General features: G+C 40.8%; 2 protein-coding genes across 2 annotated transcripts; one reads left to right on the forward strand and one right to left on the reverse strand.

Annotated features, from left to right (window-relative positions):
• The first annotated feature begins 264 nt into the window (after nucleotides 1-264).
• dytn (dystrotelin) lies at nucleotides 265-7,795 on the forward strand. The gene is made up of 6 exons (XM_031583408.2): nucleotides 265-621; nucleotides 1,210-1,414; nucleotides 2,630-2,703; nucleotides 4,423-4,573; nucleotides 6,888-7,358; nucleotides 7,712-7,795. Exons 3-6 carry the CDS (start codon nucleotides 2,678-2,680, stop codon nucleotides 7,793-7,795), a joined length of 732 nt encoding a protein of 243 aa, XP_031439268.1. The 5' UTR covers nucleotides 265-621; nucleotides 1,210-1,414; nucleotides 2,630-2,677.
• Nucleotides 7,796-9,443: 1,648 nt separating this feature from the next.
• Nucleotides 9,444-19,782, reverse strand: LOC105907349 (caspase-8-like). Its single transcript, XM_042710164.1, has 5 exons — nucleotides 19,590-19,782; nucleotides 11,094-11,122; nucleotides 10,829-10,917; nucleotides 10,132-10,602; nucleotides 9,444-9,612 (listed from the first exon to the last, which is right to left on the reverse strand). The coding sequence occupies exons 1-5, from the start codon at nucleotides 19,780-19,782 to the stop codon at nucleotides 9,444-9,446; spliced, it is 951 nt and encodes a 316-aa protein (XP_042566098.1).
• Between the last annotated feature and the right edge of the window lie 1,151 nt (nucleotides 19,783-20,933).

Here is a 20,933-nt window from a genome sequence, read left to right on the forward strand (position 1 = left end):
GAGAAACAGGAATAAACCAACAGTTTTCTACTTTGATTGGACTTTACTATTTCTTTTTTTCTAATGAGCTCAAATGAGAGGACAATGAAATAATACTATGGCTTGTATCCAAAACACTTGATTAAAATAATAATATGAATGGATGAACATACCTCTTTGGTCTACTGTACTGTTTCTGTGTGTTACACTGAAGCAATAATGACCAAACTGCTAATCTGAGTCCAGTTGACATAGCTTGGCTCCACATGTTTCATAGCTGACTTTGAGGACCCAAATAAACTATTTTTTGAAGTTGGCAATTCCTGCCATGTGAGCCAAAGTTTGTTTTTAAGGATGGATATAAACATTAAAAACCTTTTACAGAGATGGGATCCTAGACCTCATGAAAAAGCCTAAATAAGCAGGCTCAGTGACTGAACAGAGCAAAGGTACTTCCTGTTTACACTTTGCCTGAACTCTCTCTCTCCCCCTCTCCCTTCTCAAGCCCACCTGGAAGGAGTCACTGGCCTCACTGGCGTCCAATGCCCGCCACGCCCTGCTGCCCCGACGCTACACCAGGAGGGAGGCAGAGAGAAGAAGGGAGCTCACTAGAGGAGAGTCAAGTGGAGACCCAGCACACATGTGGGTCTAAATAATCTGTGATATATCTCTATCAGCGCATGTTGTGACAGACAGGAGACACCCAGTACCCATAGAGAGACTTACATACACACAGATCCCATTCATTACTAACTGATCATACTGTTTACTCTCACTGAAAGACAAAACAGTCTCATAATTTAAAAGTGTCAATCACTAAATTCCCCTGTCCTCTGCTCACTGTCTAGGATAGGTAACGATGAGAGCCTTTCTTGGACTCTTTCACCTCATGCTTATGCACAGATTACTACATGCTAATTATAAGTATAATTTCAAGGTAATATATCAGGTCTTCTTGGGCCTGACATAAATGTATGAATCAAAAACGTAGTCTTTACACATTCATGTAATTTTGTGATTAACTGTGTGTGTGTGTGTGTGTGTGTGTGTGTGTGTGTGTGTGTGTGTGTGTGTGTGTGTGTGTGTGTGTGTCTGTGTGTGTGTGTGTGTGTGTGTGTGTGTGTCTGTGTCTGTGTCTGTGTCTGTGTCTGTGTCTGTGTCTGTGTCTGTGTCTGTGTCTTTGTCTGTGTCTGTGTCTGTGTTTGAGTGTATGCTCTTGTGGGTTGATAGCCCATGTGGTGGAGCCCTAGTGGAGCAGCAACAGCAGTCAACCCTCCCTCAACAATCACGTGACTTCTGGGAAAAAGCAGCCCCGGTTCCACTTCCTTCTCCTGCTCCAGCTGCAGCCTCTCCCTCTGCACCCTCAGCTACTGTCTGCCCTCAGGTGCAGGTGGAGTCCAAGGCCCTGCAGACAGAGGAGGACTTGCAGACTCAGGTTAGAAACCTCCAGCTTCACCTGAAAAGGGAGAGAATGACTAGTGTAGACACCAGCACAGGCTTCAGATCAGAGGCATAACTGATAGGCATCCATGCTAACTTCTCAGGGAGCATAAAATATCTCAATACTATATCACATGGTTGCTTTGCATAAAAGTGCGACCTACTCTAGCTATGACTTCCCTTTCCCATTTTCCAGCTTTTGGAAATGATAATTGTGGACAGTTTGGATTCACAGTGTAGTTCCTTAGAGAAAGCAAAGCAGGCAAGGACAAGGATGAGCTCAAATGCAGCACTTTTCTGTGACAACTGTGTTGGACAAAACAATAAAGATTGAGTCACACTATATTACCGCCCGGTAGTATGTGTCTGACACAGAAGTTCATTCATACATTCATATTCATAATAAAGTTGTAGGTGTTGTCCTTTTCAATTGGGTCACATTAAACAAGTATAGTATAGTATTTCTTTTTGGTTCATAATATGTATAATACAATATAAAATAGATTACTCAGCATAAAATACACTTACTTTGTACCTAATATGTTCTTGATTAAACTCTCTGAAGTATGCAATGACTTCCCTAATCTATGGCACTTTGCATATTTTCCAAGCCTTACTTGCCTTCAGTTTAAACTACATTTCCAAAAGACACCAGTTAGCATGTTTGTGTTATGGTAGCCAGCAGGTCCAATGCTTTGCAGTGAGTAAACCTAAAGGTTAGAGACATGCTAGCAACAGATGCAAGCACCCATGGGTTTTAGCAGAGACTTCATTAGGAAGGTGACAAATCACTGACAGGAAAATGAATGGGGAATGAGGGGGGAATCTGTAATGCTAACTGGATGTCCTGCCCTGTGTTATTTTAAGGGGGTGAGTGTAACAGTAGCTTGCTGGTACAGTGCAGTGCAGTGTAAACCTCACTCCCCAACACCTTTAGACACTAGTGTCATATGCTAGCACTGGTTTTTATCCTCCTTGCTAGCACGCTCGCTTCTGTGTTTGTGAGTTTGAGTGCGGTGCGGGACTGCGGTCGTCTACGCAAGGCAGGTTACACTAGCAAGCTTTCATAAGTGCCTACTGTGCTGTAGTTGGTGTTCGCAAGTCTTCTGCCTGCCTTTTGGGTAGTTAGTTCACTTATGTTAGACCAAAACTCCTTACTGTTGCTTAAAAATGGTGATGTCTAAGTGGGGATGAATGTGTTTCTTTGCAGAGGAAAACATCCCTTCTCCAGAAAGACCTACACCTCACTCAGAAAGTCATGAGGGATCTGCAGAGAGACAAGTGGTGAGCCACAAGACAGGAGTCTCACGACTTCAGCAGAACCTTTATCACCTTTTGAACCTTATTACTTTCTCAATTACATTGTGAGGACGATGCCTGTACATAGGGTGACCAGACGTCCTCTTTTACCCGGACATGTCCTCTTTTCGAGACCTAAAAAGTGCGTCCGGCAGGGATTCCAAAAACGTCCGGGATTTTGCCTCGTCGGATATTTGTGTTTCTGTCTTTCACAAACTAGTTATTACCTCCTTACAAGTTTTGGAAAGGGTATCTCCCTTACGTTCCACCTTCTTGCGCGAGCTCTGACTGTAGAGAGAACTGTCATTGGTCGACCGCCTTCCCAGTGTTGCCAGATAGGAAAATTATCCTCCAAATGCGATCATTTTGTGCCTTTGATACTGTGATGAATGTAGGGTCAATTACGTGGTGGCTTGCATTTGGTTGGTGACGTGATTGAGGATGTGAGACACCTGGACAGAAATTTTAAGAATGGCATGGTGCGTAACCAGTGGCGTATCTATCCCTAGATAGAGCTCGAGCTGGAGCCCCCCCCCAAAAGTTTCCTTAGCCACACCCCCAAAAAATATATATTTTTTTTTTATTTGTATTTTGAGATCGTCAAATTAACACCTAACAACCTATTTAGTGAACTTATTTTGTTTAATTTTTAGAGTTAGAAATAAAATAGACTCGAGTAGCACAGGAATCCCGCCTGTTTGAGACTGTGGTGGCAAGTGCACGGCTCTGTTTGGTCGTGAGTGAGTGAGTGAGCTTCGCGAGCGTGCAGATAGACGGTGATAACGTCTAGTAAACAGACTGGGAGCGACTGTCCGACCCAAGCTGGTGAAAGCTGCCATAATCAGCTGCTGGATATAAAGGTATAGCACATGAAGTTTTAAGGAGTAAAAGAAAATGGTTAAATCACGAGTTAATTATAGATGTCGTGGCTCTCTTTTATCATGCCGGTTCATTGATCCTGTGGGTATGCTACCCTACTCAGTAGCTCCGCCAGCTATAACTTCAATATGTTTATTGTTGTGCCATATTTTAAATCTAAATTGGTTCATTTCTCTTCCTAAAACCCACTAGAGGACACTATTTAAAAGGATATTTTCAAAAATGTCTTATGGGGGAGCACGCCCCCAGACCCCCTTAGTCTTACTGGGAACCTAGATTTGCCCCTGTGCGTAACCTTGCTGTTACATTACAATACGCCATTTCCAATCTGGCAACACTGAGCACCTTGCTGCCTCCACTAGTTGCATCGTTTACAATAGTACATGACATCTGCATGTAAAAAAGATGTCAAAACTTCGTCGCGGGGAGGGGGCGGGGTCATCTGCATGTGAAAAATATGTCCAAAAACTTCATCGAGGGGGAGGGGGCGGGGTCTGCGACGAAGTGTCCTCTTTTTCACAAACTCAAATCTGGTCACCCTACTGTACATGTTTTGTAGCTACATTTCTTTGTGTGTAACAAAAATGGGAACATAATGAAGTACATGGTGGTATTTTATAGACATGCATTTCTAGCCTAATGATTATTAAAAGTAAAGATTAAGTATTTGCTGCATTTAATAGCACTTACCTCTATGTTGTTCTGTTTCCTTTGTATTAATATACTCAGTTTTGAAAGTTATGCAACATAGTAACATATTTCTGTTTGTTCGGGTATCTGTGGATATGTTTGTGTGTGTGTTTGGGTGCATGTGTGACCTCACAGGCTTCTAGAGAAGGAATTCCAGGTGTGGCGTGCGGCAACCCAGTCAGAGCACGACTCCCTGGAGGATAGGTATGCTGAGCTGGAGGCCACCATGGAGACCCTGAGCCAGCACAACCAGAGCATGGAGCAGGAGCTGCGACATGTCAGACACGTGAGTCCACTGAGGAGGAGGATGGGATGTGTGTGTGTGTGTGTGTGTGTGTGTGTGTGTGTGTGTGTCAGCCGTATGGCCGCCTCTTTAGATTTTTCGGAATGCCCAGGACACAGAAGTACCACAAGGGAGCCGTATAAAAATATACTTTATTTTGTATAAAAACGTGGACTATAATTTAAGTGTTAAAAGCATCTTAAAATCCAAGCAATCTCCACAAGATAGTTCAGTTGCGAGCTGTCATAAACAGTGAACCCTTTGCAGAAAACCGGGCCGTGATCTGTTCAATGTGGATAGCTTGGTGTAACGTCGTGGGCAACGCCCCCCTCGAGCCGACGGGATTCCCTGGACTCCCCCAGTGACGTCAGTCGCGGCCTCCACATACAACACAGTACAACAAGTAATCAGAACTCTATTAGTACAATATCCAACGTAATAGAATCAGGAGGGAAAGTTTTACTTTCCTTTGCGCCGGATATCGTGAACGTTGAGTTGTCTACAACGTTGGCTTCTCGTGGTTCCAATGGTTCAGCAGTGTAGTTTTCGTCGGTTCCGGAAACGGCAAACGGCAGACCTCGGATAACCAGGGCAAGGGATCAGCACTCCGCAGGCCACGTACACAGTAACCATGGAATATGTATCAAGATAAAAGAAAAGCTTACGTCCCTTCGCTCAAGGATTTATGAGCGTGGATCACCCAACAACCGGAGTTCTCCGGTATGATGGCGTGCTCTCGTCTGCTTCTACGTTGCAGCTTGTTCGCTTGTTCGTTCGTTGGTTCGTTGTTGACCCGTTCGTCCGTTGACCCGTTCGTCCGTTGACCCGTTCGTCCGTTGACTCGTGGTCCCCGCCGGGCACCCAGTGTGGTTGCAGCTCCCTCCTTTTATAGTCGTCTCTTGCCCCTCGATCCCGTTCATTGGTAGTTCATCATTAGTCCAGGTAATTAGTCCAGGTGGAAGTGATAAGGTGATTTGCCAGCTCATGGGAAGTCTATGTGGGAAACGGTAGTCCATGCCACTCACACGGTGCACAAAAGATCACGCAATATGTAGTGAACATGCAAGATCACAGCAAACACATAAATGCCACCACAATCAATAAATGTCACCGCACACGCTAATCACCCAACCCAGAAACACACCCTTACATTCACCCATACATTCCCAGTAGGCTGACATGTGTGCGTGTGCGCGCGTGTACGTGCGCGTGTGTGCGCGCGTGTGCGTGTGTGTGTGTGTGTGCATAAAGTGAGAGAACCAAAGTTAGCGAAGAAGACACTGGAGCTGCCCAATGAGAGGAGGCAGCTCACACACTGAGTGCATATGGAGGGAGAGAGGAGCAAAAGGAGGAAGTGAAAGAAATTAAATAAAAAGAAAATATCTGAAAATACTGGAATTCTAAAAAAGCGGCATTTAAAGGCCCAAGGACAGTAGGAGTATAGGAGCTGGGTCTCAAAAATAAAATTCATAGGTGGGTGACGGGACCTTCGTGAGGAGGGAGACTGCGGATTTTTACAAAGAACCATATGCTTTAATTGTAATTATTGTATTTAATGTATTTAATGCCCCTCTCCCTACCAGGCCCGTTTGTTTAAGTATTTAGTATTTTCTTTAATCCTGAGTGATGTACATCATAATTAAGGCCCACACTAATCAGTACTTGGGATCCTTGACAGCAGTTTGAGCAGCATCACAATTCTTTCATCTGAGTTGTGATGGCAGGTCTGTGCTCTGTTTTTGTCCCGTGCTTTTACTTTGTATACCTTTCGTCCTCTTATGTTACTTCCTGTCTGCCATTGTCTAGTCCTTTGTGCTTCCTGTGTTCGTTGTCAATGCCGTGTGCTCCCTTCTTGTTGTGGTTGCATCACCCTGTTTTTTGCCTGATTTGTTTCTCCTGTGTCTTGTTAATTCCCCTTGTTTAGTCCACCTGTGTCATTGTCTTTCCCCCTTTTGCTACTTAAGTTCAGTCTGTCCTTTGTCCCGTGTTGTTTCGTCAGTCTTAAGTCCTGTAAGTCCAATCATGGTGAGATTCTGATTCCTGTTGCCTGTATTCCTTCTCTGCCGTGCTGCTGTGTTTTTTCCCTGCCCTGTGGATTCCTAAATTGGGATCTTCTGTCTTTCTGGTCTTTTTTGGAATCCTGAGTTTTTGCCCCTGATCTTCTGTGCTTATACCTTTTTGAAAATAAATCCTAAATTTGTCTGCATCTGGTCTGCGATTGGGTCCTTTTCCTGCCGAACCCTGACATGGGATGTTAATGGCTGATGTGGAGAGGTATTGTGCTCATCATCTCAATCAATGCTGTTTCTTCTCATAGGCCCTGAGCCTGAGGACGGTGAACACTGGTGATGTACCTCACCCCTTCCACACGCCACCATCCCCGGATTACAGCGAAGGGATGGGCGGACCCCAGGATTCACGGCCAGAGAGTCCAGCATCACAACATCTCTGCGGTGAGGAAGGCGAGGAGAGTACACGGGAGGAGGAGATCGCAGAGATGAACCAAGAAGCGGAGGAAGAGGAGTCCAGGGAATGTTCAAAAGAAGAAGATGACTTTGAACTCTCTCTCAGGTCAGACTCCTCGGGCAGTGGCGATGACCCGCGACCCCCAGACGCCACCTCTGCCCCCCCGCAGTGTGTGGACGGCACTGAGGAACCCTTACTGGGAGAGGACACTGGCGGAGGTGACTGTGAGGAAGAGACACTGTGTGGCAGGAGCCAGGAGGACCACCAGGGAAGTGCCTCAGAGGAAGAGGACGAGGGAGAAGAAGAACAGCTCTGTGAATTGGTACTGAGACTCAAGAAATCCCTTTCCTTGCCTACACACACAGGTTGGTTGTGTGTGTGTGTGTGTGTGTGTGTGTGTGTGTGTGTGTGTGTGTGTGTGTGTGTCTGTGTGTGCACAAGGATGGTGAAAACGTATATGATATTGAGGGAAGCAAAGGAAGATTAACAGACATATAGAGAGCTAGACACAATGTATCTTTAACTGGACCATTGCCTTCCCAGTACAATATGCCACCATTATGTCATAGTTAATGACAGGCCATGTCATGGTTTGTGTCATTCAGTGTATTCCAGCAGTAAGCTGGCAGTATATTAGCTGTATAAGAAGTTTAGTAGTGTTTCCCTTCTCCCCAGCAGCAGGTTCACAGCGGAGAGATGTGCTCTTGGTGGCAGCGCAAGGCGTCGGAGATTCTGTGTCAAACCTCGTATCCATGGTGAATTTCTGCTCTGGAGATCCACCCCAGCCACGCACTCTGAAGTGTCTATGATTGCCCAGGAGCACAGGAAGGAGATCTAACTGTATTGGCCAAACCCATGCTGAATGTTGAAATATTTAATAAAATTATTCTGATTATAGTTTGTGATAGATTATAGTACAGTGATCCAAAGACTTGTTGCACAATCTATTTGGTGAGAGAGGTCATTTTTAAATAGTTGATTCACACCCCTACACACCTTGAGGTGGAGGGAATTGTTTATTAACCCTTTGTAGCCGGCCATTCTAATTTCAAACTTGAGTACAGATGACGTTCAGTCGTACATTTATGCGGTCCAGCCACCTATTTTATTTCTGCAAACATTCTTGGAAACCTCACATGATGAGCTATATAGTGATATTGGTTGAGGCGTTTGTGGCAAGATTTTTCACTCCTGTTACCTTCAATTTTACTAACATCTTTTATCCTTGGGGTAAATTTGATCCCAGCAAATTATACCTCCAGAAAATTATTATAATTGCAAATTGTTTCCCCAAGTTTATGTGTCAGGTACTTTATGTTTGTTTGTTGACTACCGGAATAGCCCTTGAATAAAACAATCCCTCCACCCACCCCCCTTATACATCCAGAATACCTGTTACGCGACTATAGAGAAATATGCAGATCACCATAAAATCTCACTGATTGCCCTAAAATTGGAAAGAGATATCTTTTTGGCGTTTTCATGGCTTTATATTATTTCTAAGTACATACTGTTGTTATCTATAACATTTGGAATGAAAAACTATTTATTTTGTCAAGTAACAATGTGTGTAAAATGTTGATATTTCTTATATATTTTATACAATTAAAACAGCCTGGGGTCAAATTGACCCCAAAGAACACAGATGCGTACAGGACAATGAAAACATTTCATCATGTTAATTTTGTGTTTACCCAGTTGCCCCCATTAAATTAGGATGTTTTTTAGAGACGTTAAACATTGAATCGAGTCAAATTGACCCCAAAGATAATAGGAGGGTTAAGACAAAACGCAGGGTTGACAATAAACAACTGATTTGCAGGCTCTTAAGTTGTATAGCATATAGTGTAGCGGTAGGCACCTCTCAGAAAGGCTCTGTTTCATGACCAGAAGAATGAATATCTGTGTAAAATATAGTGGTTTAGCAAATGGTCTAAAATTAAAACTAAATGTTTAGCGCCACAGCTTATATATCAGCCTATCTGAATCCTGTGGAGCAGAGAGGGGTGGACAACAGTTGAGATAAAACCTACTAATCACTCTAAATATACAATCACATCTTACCTAAGATTGAAAATACACATAGAGCAAGGGTTGAGTATACCAATTAAAGTCCATATTTATTGCAATACAAATATTTTCAACACAAAATGTGATCGTAGTAAAGATATATAGTCAGCATACATATAACAATATTCTACTTGTTACTCTCCGTTAGAGATGAGCACTTATGGTGGTATTCATGTTCAGTTACTATATCAATATATATTTTTAAATGGACTTAAAAATCATTACAGTTACAAAATATGTATTAATTGTTGGATAGATTTCTTCTCATTTTAAAAAGGACAATAACATGACAAATACATCTATGTTTGTAGCAATAGATGTACAGGAATCATTTATCTCATTCAGGCACATGGAAGACGAGCTTCTTTCTCAAGGTGAATCTTGACTCAGGGCTTTGCTTTGCCGATTCCTTGCAGAACCTTTTTGCCTGGTCCTTGGAGAGAAAAGCCTCCCTTTCACCGACATCATTGTTGACTTTAGTTAGGATCGACAAGATATCCTCACTCCTAGAAAGAGCCACATAAGTTATCAAAGGTTATTGAAGGAGCTAATACTTGATGTGAACTCTTGATTAACTTTGAGAAACCATAGGATGAGTTATATATGCATTATTGTCTCAAATAGGTGAGCTAGTATTATCATGAGGCAGGGCAGTCAGGGTCAGTGATTACTGTAGCATGCCCATGCCATGAGTTCTACAGTGACACTGTTCATTTCATGTAAATTGGACCCCACTGAAACTGCTTAAACTAAGCTTTGAACGTAACCTCTGTCTGTTGCATGTTTGAGTAGTGTTGCTAAAGACAACAAAGTCAAAAGTTGGATTTTCACATATAAAACATGACTAATGCTAAGGAACACATACAGCAAACTGTGAATGAAGAAAAAAACACATTATGTTAAACATCATTATTATATTACAAATTATTGCCTGATGGAATTAGGTAGAATATTGTTAAAAATGACAAAAGCTTAAAAAAATTGCATGAATGGTGTAAAATGTCATGTTCATTGTAAATACTCACTTTGGGCATGACTCAGCCAGTTGCCTGCACAGAGACTGGATGAACCAGGTGCCTTGCTCAGGATCTCTGCATGACACAAAGCCTTCGAAGGTGGACATGGAGAGGAGGAAATCCGCATAAATGGGGATGGAGATGATGCGATCAAGACTATTGTCACTGTCATCTGCCTGGACCTTGTCCTGCATCGCCAAACCTCGACATGCCTGGATGAAAAACACTTTGGGCTTTCCTGCCAACGCTTGGCATCTGTCCCCGCTGAATGGAGAGAGTATATCCCCGATGGAAAGGATTTTGTCATCAGATCCATTCACACCTGTCTCATTGCCGTGGCTGAGCACACAACAGACGAAGCAGTCTCCAGTCACCCTCTTGCTGAGATCTTCCAGGTGGTTTTCCATCTCTTGCACCGTCTTGTCTTTCAGGATATCAACAGGATGAAAACCAAGCCATTGAAATTTTTTTTTAGAGCATCTGAATGACAAGGGGGAAAAAACAATGAAGATGAATTGTCACACAAAAGCAAGCTATGAAACAAAGACAAAACTCTGATTACCACTCTCCCACCCATGGTTTTTGCATTAGCACAATAGATAGATAGACACACAGATAGATATATAAAAACAGTACTTAATATATCCCCAAAGGGAAGATTTCAGCAACCAATCCAAGGGTACACTGACCTGCATCCTTATCAGACCCTTCGCGTTTCGATTTAGCAAAAAAGTTGACATTGTTGAAGATCACACATGTTCCACGGGGTTTGCTGTTCATGCTGTACACCTGAGTCTGGCAGAGAAAATAACAATGCTTTCATCTGTCCTTACACGTCACTAGATCAAGGTATAATCGGCTTGAAAATAAATAAATAAAAATAATCTCATCCTAGATATGTCTAAATAGGAAAGCAATTCTTGGACATTTTAAAATATATGGGATCTTTGAGTCTTGATGGAGTCACTTACGGGATCACTGAGTTGCTGGATTTCAATACCTAGAAAACAAAAATTCAAAGTATATATTTAAAACACATCTTAGACTGTAATAATGTAGGTAACAGGAAGATTATGATTCATCTGAAATTGAGACATTTACAAAGACACAAATACAATAAGCACTATAACCACTGCAAGGGAAATAAGTCTTCCAACCACTGACATATTTAAATGTCATTTTAAAATACGCCATTTCATTATTGCATAACTCATACTTATTTGAATAGATTTAAATTGAAAATAGTCTGTGCTTATGTCAAGTGGGTCAAGTGGGTCAATGAAATAGGCAAAAATAATAACTACATATTTAACCAACCTTTACTGGACTGCATTCCATATGAAGGACTATCACTGGCATTTTTTCCCACTGAAGCCCTTTGTGTTTGCTGACCTGCAAAGGTCAAAATCATTAACATTTTTGTGACTTTAAAATATATGGATTGATCATTCTCAGTGTTCTCAGTGTGCAGATAATACTACAAAAACAGCAATATTGGTTAAATTGCAAGAGTGAAAGTAATATACTCTTTCCACTCTTTACAATAGGAAATTGACAATTTCGAAGAAGACTTATCTTGTTCAAACGTAGGCTATTGTTTTACATGTCCATTATCTTACGGCAGTGCCAACAATTTCATTTTGAACTCTTTTAAATCGCTGCTACTCAAATCTTCAAGACTACACTCCAAAATATCTCTTACTGTTTTTCCATGCCAAATTCAGAGCAAGTTGTCGGTGCTGAAGAAACCTTCCTATGTACTGTGTGTGTATATATATTGTCTTCTGTACTTTATACCCTGTAGTGTTTCCTTACGTCTCACTTCCTTGTAACTTCAAGATCCACCCCCGGCTACTACATAGGCCTACATTCATGCACTGGTCAGGAAGTACTACAGCCCTAATCTAGTTATTGAGAGAAACACGCCACACATGTCCCTGGTTTATTCATATAGGGCACTATAAGCATACAAGCAGTTACAGGTTTTGAGGAGAAAGCAAGAACTTGAAATGGCTTTGGCACGTGAAGGTTTAAATCAGGATGGCCATGTGCTACTCACCCCATTCTCCTGTTTAAGTTTAACATGGATAACTGTTCTACTATGAATAAAACACACACTCTCCAATCAGTAAGATTGCCTGACATTTCATTCCCCCAGCGAAAGCAAAGGTTGTGTAGTGTTCCAACTCAGTGATACAGTGAGTCTTTCAGGTCTCAGGTTCATAATACAGAGGTATGAGTTGTCAAATTAAAAGACTGGTGCATTAAAAAAAAATCTATAATAATACAAACCTCGTAAAAAATGTAAAAACTACACATTCGAAGCACAATGCCACCAGAATCATGTTTTTCAGCTTCTGAGTTTTGTCTTGAAGGTCCAGTAAAATCGCCAATTTAACATGGATTAACCACCAGTCTTTCTGTGTATATTACTGTAAATTATAATAATGAAATTAGTAACCTCACTGTAAAGCTATATTTAGAACAGTTGTAGGAAGACCTTGGACAAACGTGACATGAAACCTTCTTTGATTTCCTTTCTTGTTAGGATATCTACAGACACATGGCAGGTCTAGAGATTTTGAAAACATGGATTTAAGGAATGTTAAAGTTAGGAGCAGAATGCTCTTGAAACTCAATGCAGTGCAATCCAAGTGAGAGGATGCAAAGAATTTTCTTAAATACTGTTGAAAAAAGTTAGCTGATATCATTTATAGTGTATATCTATTTACATGCTGGTGTGAACTACGAAAATGAACAGACAGAGCGACCTGCTCGCATTAAGTTCAAGTCACTTATGCTTGCCTACAGAGTGCTTGCTGGTTCTGCTCCCACCTACCTAAATGCTCTTGTAAGGGCAAATGTTACCTTTGTCAGGTTTTTAATGGCACACACGACACCCAGGACGCTGCGCTCGTCTAGTGAGTGTCGTTTGGCACTGCCGTCTGTGCAAGCACGGCAATCCAGACTATTCTCATTTGTAGTTCCCCGTTGGTGGAACGAACTGCCTAGTACTACCAGAGCAGGGGCGCCCCTCTCTACCTTCAAGAAGCTTTTGAAGACCCAACTCTTCAGAGAGCACCTCCCTTCCTAACTGACACCTGACCAGCGCTTAACTTGCATTTCAGCAGTTACATTCCTGCACTTCTTTTTCCTTTTTTCTAGGTCGTTGTTTTCTAATTCTCATGTAAAGTAGTATTTATTGTTACACCATGCTTTTTATTGCTCTTAGCTTGACTGTTCTCTCCCTTGTACGTCGCTTTGGACAAAAGCGTCTGCTAAATGACTAAATGTAAATGTAAATGTAAGTTGCGGTCAGGATATGAATTGAATCAGCGTTCGATCGGTCTGATGCAGGAGTCGCCGGGTCAGGAGGGGGCGTGGCAGGAGCAGGGCTCAGTGCTGGCATGACACTATCTCTGAACTTTTTTGAAGACTACAATTGCTAGGGCAAGGACTTCAAACACAAATCTCCGACACTTTTTCGTCAGGAGAGAGCACAATTGTCTCACCAATGCCTGAAACTCCCATTTGATATTGCAGCTTCCTGACATACTTGTCTTTCATTCCTTTCTTTTTAAATATATCATCATTGGTCAGAAATATTATTTCACGGTCACGAGTTTTAGGGTCTTTTGAAATGAAACAGTGATCTGCCACTAAACAAGGAATTTTAGCCCTCTCCATCAGTAATTGAGATTTTGCTTCTCAGCTACTCCAAAGTTGATCCTGACTTTTATGCATGTCTTTCTGCCTATTGAAGGAGGTACTCTTTCCTCCATTCATTCTCTTCTCTTTTTACGTTTGCTGCTTTTGGCTTTTATTTTTTATTTTGAAAAAGTTGTCTGTGCATATGGGGTTAGAGACTGGGACTGCTTTTCTACAGATGTACAATAGAAAGCATCCTGACTGGGTGCATCACAGTGTGGTATGGGAGCTGCACAGCCAAGGACCGCAAGGCCCTATGTAGTGTGGTCAGGTCTGCGGAGTTCATCATCGGCAGGGAGCTCCCAGCCCTGCATGACACCTACCACACACGAGGCCTCAGGAAAGCTGGCAGGATCCTAAAAGACTGCTATCATCCAGCCTTACGACTTTTCACACCGCTGCCTTCTGGAAGGCGGTACCGTAGCATCCGGTCTGGTACACGCAGACTGGAGAACAGTTTCTTCCCGAGGGCCATCAGGCTGCTAATTGGACATTGACACACTATCGACACTTTTGCACTCGTCACTTTACATACACTGTCACTTTTAAATTACTGCTTGTACTACACTTACTACATACTGTCACTTCAACTTACTGTTTGCACTAGCAGTAATATTTATCAGGATTATTGCACTACCTGCTACTCCCACACTGGATTGTCTGTAGGGTAGTATAGGTTTAATAGGTTAGCATAGTTTATTATATGTGTATTATATGTATATTTGTTAGTATTATATGTATAGGTTGTTATATGTTTTAGCATATTGTATTGTATATTTATCTTGTATATTTAGTAAGGTGTTTTAGGTTATTATATGTTTATTACGTGTAAATTATGTTCAGAGTACTTGTACAGAGTGTATGTCATGTTATATTATGTTATGTTGTTGCGCGGTGCCTTGTCCTAAGAATTTCAGTGCCCAGTCTGACCCTGTGTCATTCTGTGCATCTGACAATAAAAGACATGTGACTTGTGACTTGTTGCATGGAATCAATTGTTATCTAATCAAACGATGCTACTGTAGCCATTGCGACAGTAATGCGTGTGTGGCGGGAGTGGAAGTATTTCCGACTGGAAGAGAAATCGTTCTCTAGTCAACGAAATGTTAAAATTAAAATTTATCTCAGTGGGTTTTTATTTTTTTTGGCTACACTCAATTAACACATTTTACATCCATCATAACATTTTATGTTTTTTGCAATACTTCAAAACAGCATAGACTCTCATGTAAAATCCATTTTCTTTTCACAAAACAGGGCTCTCAATGCAATCTGTATGGGTTCCGGGAGGGCTTGCCCCACCGTGCTTTCGTCATATGTAACTGCTTATAAGGACGTCATATGGCTTTGATCAAGTCAGAGACTGTCAACGCAACAAGACTGTCAGTGCAACAACTCGACAAACAAAACAATTAGGACCTCCTAGACCAAATGTATCCATTCAACAGGTTTCTACAAAGGGAGGAAAATCCTTTTCTATATACCACTGTCACTTTTCATAGGTTTCACAGTGTGAATGTTCGCTACTTGCACTAACACTGAGTTATTTTCTATCTGATGACTTATTTTGCTTTTGTAAGCCAATACTTTCAAGATCAGTCAATAAATATTGTTGGTTTTGACTTATATGTTGCCCCCCTTCTTTATGTTGTTACTGAAAATATCATGTGTCCTGTTAACTTATTTTACATCATACAACATTTGAGTAATGTGAATAATGAATAAATGGGATAGTTTAATGTGGAATCATTTTTGCTTATGAAGGCTCCTGGATGCAACTTTCTTCCATAGCTTTCCACCTATAACTATAGCTACTCTATGTAGCTAGAGGGGAAATCTTTCTGTTGTGTGCTGCCATCTAGTGGACAAAAATGTATTGCTGTACAAGTTAATCAGCTAGAACAAATCCCTGGTAGGCCTCTGGGTGCATTGTTAAAAAGGGCTATACAAGAGGGCTATAGTCCATTACAAATAGATATATTCCTGAGGGAGACGAATTAGAAGAACTATCTCTAGTCTCCTTAAGAGATAAAGAAAAAAAAAAGAGTTATACATACTCCCGTGTGTTCGTTTTCTGTGGGGTTGAGACGAATTTTTTACAACGGATAAAACACAGATAATTATAGTAATCATTTATGTAATTAAAGGACTGATTTCGCATTACTGAAATGCCTGGACCCGGAACCAGTAGGGGACTGATCACCCCAGGGAAATCCCCTGGCCTCAACCTCCTCACAAAACGAGTGAGACGGAGGACCTCTGGTCGGGCTCGGGTTGACTCAGCATTGCGATCTCAAGAACAAACTATGAGAGTCTGAAAATAGAAACATAACTAACCCTAGTGTGGAGATCAGACAAAGGTAATAAGATAAAAGGTAATTTAAAAGGTTTCAAGATCAGGTAGAGGTATTAAGAGAAATACATAAAATAACTTACAAATGGGAAAAAGTGCGTCAAAATTAGATAATGATGATGGCAATAGGAAGTGGTTTAAAATGTCTACAACAAGAAGAAAATAGATTTTGAAAATGTTTTTGCAAAATTGGTTTGCGCCAAACAGAGCAAAGCTTACATTAATGGTGGCAAGAAAGCCAATGATTTTTTTATTTTGTTTTGTTTTGTTTTGTGTGACTTTGGTGCCTGCTGGAACTACCTTAAGGAATTAGTTGTCCCCTACTGCCCTCCAAGGCCGCTCCGTTCCTAGAGTGCAGGCCTCCTCGTAATTCCAAGAATATCAAAAACCACAATAGGAGGCAGAGCCTTTAGCTACTGAGCCCCCCTCCTCTGGAACAATCTCCCTGCCTCCATCCGAGATGCAGACACCCTACCTATATTCAAATCGAGACTAAAGATATTCCTCTTTGGTGCATCCTATAGCCACAAGTAATTGCGTCAACAAACCCATCTGGGCCAGCCAGTCAGCAAGCATAACTAGACATATCTGAACACACAAGAATTAACAATAAAAATGTATAACACTGGGCTACAGACAGCGTATGTTGTACCCTGCAACCCTAACAAAGCTTACGACTAAAATCTCCATATGTACCAAACCAAACTAATTGCTAAATGCCAGCATAACTAAACATAACTAATGCCAAACCAAACTAAATGCCAAACCAAACTAAATGCTAAATGCCAGCATAACTAAACACATCTAAACACATGCAATACCCCCCTAATCAACAAAACTGGGCTACAGACAGCGTATGTTGTACCGTGAAGGAGTGCGACAGATCCCGGGTACAGCATACGGCGCGTCTTGCGACTGTCACCAGCCTGACTGTACCAAACTGAGGTATTTCATTTTTGCAACATGAAAAATGAATCAGATGTTGTTTCCATTCTCAAATCAAGGGCCTAGATTCATATTGGGCAGATAGACAAAGTGTGCCCAAGAAGCTTTGAGACTAGTTGTTTTTAAGTGGTGCTCAGTTGCATGATATCTCAATGGTGAATGAGCTGCTTGGCATTCCTATATTTCCCACTAGAGGTGGATGCTAAGTAACATATGAGGGAGAAATTGGTGCTTGAGGACCACTTCATATTAGACAAACACATTCAGCCACATCATGTTTGAAATTAATTATCATCTTTGAATTTGGAAAACTATGTATGGGTGTAGGCTGATACATTAATGGTTTTGATTACTTCCTTTCCAAATAGTTAATAGTGGTATTCAAAGTCAATCCTTGTACTGATCATGGGAACAGACTGATTAAATAATTGTAATAATTTAACTGAATATATTAGCTACTTGAAGGTCTATTATATTTTTCAGAATGATTCATTGATCTACTTTCACTGTGAAAATACTTTTAATTTCACTTACACAAAGTCCCACGATATGCATCACCAGAGTCCAATTCATCTTGTGTTGTTTTTGACTGGGTTGAATATGAAGACGTCCCCTCATCTCCTGTTTCAGTGGTGTCTGTGTGTGTGTGTGTGTGTGTGTGTGTGTGTGTGTGTGTGTGTGTGTGTGTGTGTGTGTGTGTGTGTGTTTGTGTGTAGAGAGAGAGAGAGGGAATAAAAAAGACAGAAAGTAAAAGGCTAAACCAGTCGTTCTCAAAGTGTGGTCCGCCAGTGCCCCGTAATTGTTCGCGACGGCCAAAAGTAAATTATTAAGACATTTCTAACATAACTCAGAACGAAGAGAACACAGTCAGTAGTAGCCTAATCTATTAAAGAGTTGCCTAATCTAATAACAAGGTCATGTGGATTGGCGGCTTAAGACAGGGATAATGAAAAGAAAATTAAATGAGAAAGCCTCTGACACAGACAAGGAGAAGGTGCAACGGCGAGATGGTTCAGCTGCATTGGGCATCATCCCGCCACGGAGCTGCATTCAAACAACGTTTTTTTCTCCTGCGGAGACAGCAAGATGATAACTATATTCTGTGTTGTGTGACGTTGGATAATGACAACTCTTAATTATGAAAAGTTGACTACTAGGATGGCTATATTAATGCCAGTCGGCTAGCCTACTAGCCTACTGTTGGTAGTGAATAACTGCGGTCGCGTGGTCGGTATGCGCATCGTTGTGTTTATTGGTTGTATTGTGTGATACATTGTCGTGTCTGAGTGTGTGATGGGAGTATGAGGCTGTGAGCGAACTGTAGTTTGTAACACGCATGGAGCAGGGTTCCAGATGCTTTGCCTAGCGCATTGTCATATCTATAAGTAGCCTACCAGTAGCCTACTTAAAAAAGGAGAGCCCACCCGCGAAAAGCATGTGCCGCTAACAATTGTCTGGCGCCAGGTCTGGGTAGGAGGCCTGTTGTTCCGGGAATATACTATTTAGTTAGATGGTCCGCGAGTTTTTTTTTATTGGCTAAGTTGAAAAAGTTTGAGAAACACTGGGCTAAACATATGAAAAAGTTAAATGAGATGTTCATCACATGAATTCATGTGTTGTGTCAACAAAGGAAGGTTCTAGTTGTAATTTTTGTTTAATGACGTGTCCTTAAGCATCTTCTGGAAGAACCATTCAAATCACCTAATTTAACTACAGATTTTATCACCGAACACGGGAGTTCACTGCTTTTGTAACAAGGAAGTGTATTTTATGCTGAGTAATATATCTATTTTACATTGTATTATCAAATTATTAACCAAAAAAAAAAACAATAGAGAAGAGTATTATTATAGCGACTTATATATGCAATATATGAAATTACCATTCTTACTATGTTTGCAGATAAAGCTGTGAAATGTCATTATAAGAATTGCGAAAGTGAAAGTAATATACTCATTCCATTCGTCCAGTCTTTACATTAGGCTTCCTATTTCAGTAAACATTTTGAAGAAGACCTATGATGTTCAAACGTATTGTAATACATGTCCATTAAATGACCAAGATGACATATTAGACAGAATACAGTTCTTCAGCATAAAACAGAATTTCGCATGCCTTAAAAAAAAGATTTTCCCGCGCGACCAATACTTACTTTCCTTGTATTTGTCGCGCATTTCTATAGCTTTGGCGTTACATCTAATGGACTCCAAAATGTGTTTGCTGACATGCAAAGGTCAAAATCATTAAAAATGTTGTGACTTTAAAATATATGGACTGATTCACTGTTTGCAGATAAGGCTATGAAAATGTCACAATTTCGAAGAAGATGTTCAAAATTAAACTATTGGTTTACATGTCCATTAAATGACAAAGATGACACATTAGAAAGAATACAATTATTAAGCATAAACAGGATTTTGCATGCCTTGACAAAAGATTGGCCCGCGGGACCAATACTTACTTTTTGGATAATCTTCGCGCAGTTTGGAAGCTGTGAAGTTACATCCGATGAACCTCATAATTTCTTTTGTTTTAGAGACTACATCACCCTCAAAAGCTTGAAGCAACAAATTCGCAAGATCACCGTCGTCGTTGGTGCCCTCAATTGTACGCCTAGTGACGGCAGTGCCTTGAGCTTCATCCAAGAATTTCATTCTGAACTTTTTTAAATCGCTGCTACTCAAATCTTCAAGACTACGTTGCAAAATATCTCTTACTGTCTTCTCCATGCCAAATTCAGAGCAAGTTTTCCGTGCTGGAGAAACCTTCCTATGTACTGTGTGTGTATATATTTTTTGTCTTCCGTACTTTATACCCCGCAGTGTAGGCCTACCTTTATGTCACACTTCCTTGTAATTTCAAGATCCCGCCCCGGCTGCTATAGGCCCACGTTCATGCACTGGTGAGGAAGTACTACGGCACTAATCTAGTTATTGAGAGAAACACGCCACACATGTCCCTGGTTTATTCATATAGAGCACTATTAGCATACAAGCAGTTACAGTTTTTGAGGAGAAAGCAGGAACCTGAAATGGCTTTGGACACATGGGACTTTTTTTTCCTTTATATAAATCCTCATCAATTTCTACCAGATTAATGTTCATATTAAGAGAAATACTTTTTGTATTACACTTTGTCTACAAAATATTATTAAAATATGCAAATGAGGCGATATCTCATTATATATGTGTACATAAACCCTTGAAGCTACATATTTGTTGAGGTGATCACAGTGTTCACAATGACCATGATTATAAGGTCATAGAAGAGTGTAAGCATTCTGATTTGATATAAATAAAATGGCTAAAAAAAAGTTACTATTAGGCTACCTATTACATACAACTAGCAACATACAGGAATTGCCAGTTATTTATTAACCTACACTTTAAAAGCTTACATTTTAAACTGTAACTTACACAAGAATGTTGGTTGGTCCCCTTTAGCAGACAGGAGGGAAAAACACTGTCTTTTATTTGTTTATAAAGCCTTAGTGGGAAAACTGCCTAATTATCTCATGTCACTTTTAAAATTAAAATCCATCTGTCATAATACACGGTCACAGAGCCTCATCTCCCTTGAAATCCCCCTTACAAAAACTAATATAGGTAAAATAGCTTTTAAGTTCTTTGCTTCCCATAAATGGAACACTATTCAAGTGGAGTTGAAATTAACCAATTATTTGTCTGTCAACCAATTTAAGAGCCTTTTAGATAATAAGGATGTGCCTCAATGCTGTTGTTTTGAATGATTCTCTGATTTAATTTTTTTACTTTATGTTATTTTATTTATTTATTTTTTATGCTTA

This window comes from Clupea harengus, chromosome 16 (assembly GCF_900700415.2).
Source record: "Clupea harengus chromosome 16, Ch_v2.0.2, whole genome shotgun sequence".
In the NCBI taxonomy this organism is placed as follows: domain Eukaryota; kingdom Metazoa; phylum Chordata; class Actinopteri; order Clupeiformes; family Clupeidae; genus Clupea; species Clupea harengus.

Excerpts from the sequence above, each read along its gene's own strand:
- LOC105907349 (XM_042710164.1), bottom strand. The coding sequence starts at position 19,782 with ATGAAATTCTTGGATGAAGCTCAAGGCACTGCCGTCACTAGGCGTACA. Across the intron at positions 10,918-11,093 it reads TCCAGCAACTCAGTGATCCC|ACTCAGGTGTACAGCATGAA; the intron begins GTAAGTGACTCC and ends TTTCTCTGCCAG. Across the intron at positions 10,603-10,828 it reads GCTAAATCGAAACGCGAAGG|ATGCTCTAAAAAAAAATTTC; the intron begins GTCTGATAAGGA and ends CTTGTCATTCAG.
- dytn (XM_031583408.2), top strand. The coding sequence starts at position 2,678 with ATGAGGGATCTGCAGAGAGACAAGTG. Across the intron at positions 4,574-6,887 it reads AGCTGCGACATGTCAGACAC|GCCCTGAGCCTGAGGACGGT; the intron begins GTGAGTCCACTG and ends TTCTTCTCATAG. Across the intron at positions 7,359-7,711 it reads AAGAACAGCTCTGTGAATTG|CAGCAGGTTCACAGCGGAGA; the intron begins GTACTGAGACTC and ends CCTTCTCCCCAG.